Genomic DNA, 6,072 nt, shown 5'->3' on the forward strand with positions numbered 1-6,072 from the left:
CCCTTCACCCCCCTTTATTAACCGAAAGGCTACCTTAAAGTACTGGTTTTGGCCATTAAACTTCGAAATGGCGATTTTCATATTTCACTGAGATGTTCAAGATGCAGTTTCTCTCTGGAACACGTACACATGAATTGACAAAAAGACACTTGAAAAATAGATAGCAGAAATGACTGAGGTAGACCAAAAACAACTAATTTGGGATAACTTAATTAATCAGATGGATAAAGGACAGAAAAATGTGTATTTTCCAGATCTGGTAGATCTTACTACATAATTCAGAGTCTATTTCATAGATTTTAGAGAAGGAGGCATAATTAACATAAATAAATAAAATTTCATTTCTATAATAAAAATTTTAAGTACGTCTTCCGTTCAAGAATGCTTCTACAACCAACAAGCCAGACTGCAGCAATGATGTATTGTAAGCAATAGTATTTAATATTAATCACCTATTAGCCTAACATCAGCGACTCAGCCCAGTTTGCACCCTTTTTTATTTCCCCAATCTATCAATATTAGTAATCTACCTTTTTATTTAAATAAGTGTGTTACCAACCACTTGTCAGTAGTATTGCAGTTCCAGCAGTATAAGCAAAATGATTTTCCTCCATTAGATCTATTCGTTTTATATTCTTTAACTTTTAGTCTCAATTACAATTATTATAGTGAACGCCGGAGACATATCCTTGGGCGGGGAGGGGGGTATATAGATAGATAGAGAATGTATAGTATTTCACAAGGCAAATCATCTTGCGTTTTCCCCCTTTTTTAACTTAAATTAATTAGGGACGAATATATCGTTATGACACCTCAATACATTTTAAAGACATTCTGTCCTTCTCCATTCATCTGTAACGGCTGTATCAATTAATCTTTGGGGTGTTCCTTTCCTCTGTCTACCAAATACAATTAAGGTAAATCTATTAATTAGTCTGTGCACCTTTTAAAGATGAAAACGGCACTCCCAGCGACGACGGTGCTAATGTTGGGGTATCATGTCTAAATCAGCACCGCAACACAAAGAACGGAAGTACGGGAGAGATAACTCTCGTCGTACTCGATTCTTCCCCGAGCCAAAACACAGACGCCGCATAAATTTAGAATGAGTCGCATTATTATGATATCGCCGTGAGTCATTGTCCAAGCTAATCGTGACAAAACATGTGATTTGTTTTACTTTTTGAAGTAATCCACACTGCATAACTGTTTTAGTGCTGCCATGGCTTCTGTTATCAGAGTAAAACGGCGACGAAATGAAGATCCAGCTGAGGCGTTGAGATTGTCTTGCAAACGACAGCGACAATCGATCACATCGTCGGTAGACGAAAAGAACGATGGCAATGCGGATACTGAGGATGCTGTTCAGGAAATAGAGAGTGTCCTGTCATTTGCTGGCACTCTTTCTTCAAAAGTAAGAAATTAATGTACTATTTAGCTTGCAGACCTAAATAATGGTGCTAGATCTAGATCTATGGTTTTGTGACGTGTTATTGTTATCGAAGTGATTATTCGGACTCGAGTCCGAATGTGAAAAAATGTTATTCGGACTCTGATTCTTGTCCAGCATGACATCACTTCCGACTTCCTGTGACTCGTGAATCCGGCTTCCTGTCCTGCCTCACTCGTGACTCGCCTCAGGCTGGGTAGAGACCGGTATCACTTCGGGCAAAGGCCACCTCTATTCTCACCCGGGATGAGAATAGTGCAGGCGAGTCTTTTGGCTATTCTCACCCGGTGCGCGTTCAGCGTTATAGCCTAGATCTAGGCCAACAAATTTTGCGTTCACCCTAAACCACAGAATTCTACACTGTGATAACAGAAAAATTTTAGAATTCTGTGCCGTGAACAAACGTTCCATTACAACTGTAGCCTACTAAAAGCGTACAATTTTGTCTGTGGGCAGTGGAGAGAGAGAGAGAGAAAGAGAGAGAGAGGAGTAGCGCGAGAACTTCCGGTCAAAACAAAATGGCGACCCGCGTAGTTCGGCTCGATTCGAAAAGTTAAATAGCCGTAGCATCTTTGTAGGCAACCAAATTAATTTACTTTTGTGTTTTAACATCATTTTTTAACTTTGTTTTGGTCGATTTGATCGTCCACACCAATAGACAGTATTCAGAAAGAGACACACAGAGAGAGAGAGAGGGGAGGAGTAGATATTGCGAGAACTTACGGGCAAAACAAAATGTCGACCCGCGTAGTTCAGCTCGATTCGAACAGTGAAATAGCCATAGCATCTTTGAAGACGATCAAATTAGCTTACTTTTGTGCTACAACGTAATTTTTTCTTGGCTTTTATCAATTTGATCATCCACACCGACAGACAGTATTCCAAAATGAGGAAAAGCAGGTCTTGTTTCGCACCGGGTGAGAATAGCCTACGCTGGCAAGTCTCACCCGGGATGAGAGGTAGATCGTTTTTCTATTCTCACCCCGGATGAGAATAGCCACTGTTTTGTGCAGGAGCCGAGTTTTAATCTTATGATGAATTTGAGGCCGGCCTGAAAAGTTATAGCGCTTCTAATAAATGTTTATTTGTCAAGAGGTCATCAGAAGCAATTAAAGATGGCTCGTTAGCGTGTGTCGGGGTCGTATGGGCGACCTGCACACGTGTGGCTGTGTGCGTGTCGGGGAGGGCACTATCGGTCCGGGCTTTGAACGTCGCATACGCGTCAGTCTTTTCCCCCCCGGCAACTGATCATTATTACAATAATAAGCTAGTCTTGACGTAGATCTACGTATTTTGCGCTGGTCTATGGAATCAAAAGTTGCCATATGCTCAGCTCTACACAGCAACACAACTTTTTCTTGGTAAACAATCGATAGGCTTGTGTATTTGAACGAATCGGTCTTTTTTTTTTCGAAGTGACTATTTCTCCGAACGTTCGGAGAAATAGTGCCGATCTTTATTTCTCCGAACGGTTTCCGGCTTCCGGTCTCGTGATTTTTGGCCTATTTATTGCGAGAGTTCGGCGCCAACTTTCATTCTGCCTCTGGTCTGGGAAGGAGCACCGCATGGCAAGCCCGCCTACAGACAACCTTCAGTAGCACCCACCACACACCCACCACCATCATGCACATGTACACACACTAACTAAACATGACCAGTGGGCAACTTTTGAACGTATGACGAGCTGAGCTGTGGATGGAGAGACAGTGTGAGTGAAAGAGCGGGTGAAAGGAAGAATGTGCGAGTGTATCCACAGGCGACAGCAACTACAAGACGACGACACCGACCTCCCTGGCCTGGTCCACAGCTCACAAACGAAAGGAATGCAGCTCAGGCAGTGTTTTGCCTATTATTGTCCATGGTTCGCATGGTGCAAGGGAATGAGTGAGATTTTCTTTGTGTGTGCCTGGAGGGAGGGGGTGGGGTATGAAAGTCATGCGGACGGGGATGAGCCGCGGGAGAGAACAGGGGAATTAAATGAATGAGTGAAACTGAAAGAGACGAACGACTCATGAGCCATGGAGTGAATGGATCTTGTGTTTCTATTTTTGTATACTTTGAACTGTTACTGAATAAAGGCTGAAATAAAGCCCGAAAAACAAACACACACACACACACACTCCTCACTCTCCACTTACAACCACACACAGACACACTCATACACGCACGCATGCACACACACACACACACACACACACACACACACACACACACACAGAGGAGCAAATTTTTGGGTCTTTATCTATTTAATTTTCAAGAGCTAGTCTAGAGATTTTTAGATGAGTGTAAAAACGTGAAAAAGAAAGGTTTCACAACAGAATGAAATCAAAATTAGAACAGCCCACAAACAACAACAAACATTAACAAATAAGGGCGTGTGTCCACCTGTCCGAAGAAAATTTGCTGTTTTAACCCTAAATGTGCGTAATTTTTTTTTTTAAAGTACAGGATATTAGCCTACATGTAAATTATGGAATAACACACCTTAAGGGGCTTGCCAGTGTCAGTACATTGGTCGCAGCAGTGACAAACGCAGATGCCAGTTCTATGTGTCGTTATCAATAACCCTCCGTAGATCTAGATCTAGATCTAGACAGCACACGAGTGAACACAACACATTACGTTTAAGAGCAGCACCCTTCATAGGCAACACGTCATATATCTGTAGCGAAAAACTGTTTGGAGTTGTAGCATTTCTTTATATAAATATTTACTGCGGACATTTTTTGGACCGATCGAACCACATTGTAAACGAACAATCTTTGGTAGGCTTATACTTTAATTATAGATCTTTATAATATCCAAAATTTGCGGGAAAGGATGAGATTTCAGAGTGTTCGGAGAAATAGTGCCTAGCTTTATTTTCCCGAACGTTCGGAGAAATAGTGCCCAGCTTTATTTTCCCGAATGTTCGGAGAAATAGTGCCGGCCTTTTTTTTTTTACACAGCTCATTATATGCAGGTGCCAGATGGTCTGCTAATCTTCAATTTTACCTTTTTCTACAACAAAGTGGGAAACGTGGGGTGGGGGGGGGGGGGGGTGCGTATTAATGAGGCGGCGGGCATTGGATCGGCAGATAAGGTGTGAGGGAAACTAAAAAATGGCGGAAAATTGGAAGCACTGAACGTTAGATCTATAGAACGAAGACACTTCCTTTTTTCGGGACCCGAGTCCGAATAACATTTTTTCATATTCGGACTCGAGTCCGAATAAGAAATTTTTTTATTCGGACTCGAGTCCGAATAACGACGGCCTATTGTTATATTGTTAACGAAGTGTATACAGACCCGGTAACCGGGAACTAAGTCACAAAGTATACAGACCCGGTAGGGGAACTCTTTTGTGATTTCGGAAAGTTTCAGCGCCCAGACCCGGTAGTGTGTGTGTGAGAGAGTGAGAGAGAGAGAGGGGGGGGGGGGGGGAAAGTGCTATGCTAGCAAAATGTATGACATACCCCAGTTGGCAGGAGGGAACGAGAGAAAGATAGAGTGGGAAATAGGTGGGGAGAAAGAAAGACAGAGATAAACAAGGAAAAAGAGAATGTGAGCGATACATAGAGACAGAGGAGAGAGAGAGAGAGAGGCAGAGAAATAGAGAGGGTGACTGCTCGATTTATATTGTGACATTGTTCTTTTCTTCAAATTGTGATTCCTCCAACTTCAAAATGGAGGAAAAACGATTGTTCATCGGAAAGACATCCGCAATCTTCATTTAGATCTAGATGTAGGCTAGCCTCGAAACTAGATCAATGATTTATGTCTGTCTGTCTAGATCTAGACCTAGGTCTATGGGTCTACCTGAGCCAAGAGGGCACTGAAACTTTCCGAAATCACAAAAGAGTTCCTGTACCGGGTCTGTATACTTTGTGACTTTGTTCCCGGTTACCGGGTCTGTATACACTCCCTATTGTTAAGGCCGCTTAAGTTAAGGCTAGGGCCGGCTCTATTTTTCCGAACACTCGGGAAAATAAACTTGAACCCTAGCTATTTCTCCTAACGGTTTCCATTCTCGAGATTTGTTGATAATTTGCAAATGGAGTGCAGGGTTGGGTTGATTTAAATCAGTTGATTTTTAAAATTTAAATCAACTTGATTTTTAAAAATAAAAATCAGTGATTTAAATCACTTTTTAAAAAAATTATTTTTATTCTGTTTTTACACATTTCAACATTCAGAATCCCTTTCCTTGGTTTCATAAAACAGATACAAGGTTTAGTAGACTAATATATTCATACTTAAAAGTCTGCTTTCCCCCCTTTCATTGTAAAATAATACAGTATTCAATTTACTTTGTTTTCCATAATTGAAATCAGAGCTGGGTTGATTTAAATCAGTTGATTTTTTACATTTTAGTCAACTTGATTTTTTAAATAAAAATCAGTGATTTAAATCACTTTTCAAAAACATGTATTCAGTTTTACATATTTAAACATTCAGAATTCCTTTCCTTGGTTTTATTAAACAAAATAAGGTTTAGTAGACTAATATAATCATGCTTAAAAGTCTGCTTTCCCCCCTGTCACTGTAAAATAATACAGTTCTCAATTTACTTTTTTTTCATAATTGAAAACCAGGGTTGGGTTGATTTAAATCAGGTCGATTTAAATCAGTTGATTTTTTAA

General features: G+C 40.7%; 1 protein-coding gene across 1 annotated transcript in view; it reads left to right on the forward strand.

The window, feature by feature from the left end:
* The first annotated feature begins 1,058 nt into the window (after positions 1-1,058).
* LOC101858644 (probable RNA polymerase II nuclear localization protein SLC7A6OS) overlaps positions 1,059-6,072 on the forward strand; it is a 15,613-nt gene continuing 10,599 nt past the window's right edge. The window contains exon 1 of the mRNA XM_005102005.2: positions 1,059-1,414. Coding sequence (XP_005102062.1) covers positions 1,223-1,414 — 192 coding nt within the window. The 5' untranslated portion in view covers positions 1,059-1,222. The remainder of the gene's footprint in view (positions 1,415-6,072) is intronic.

Source organism: Aplysia californica, unplaced genomic scaffold, assembly GCF_000002075.1.
Source record: "Aplysia californica isolate F4 #8 unplaced genomic scaffold, AplCal3.0 scaffold00308, whole genome shotgun sequence".
Lineage (NCBI taxonomy): Eukaryota > Metazoa > Mollusca > Gastropoda > Aplysiida > Aplysiidae > Aplysia > Aplysia californica.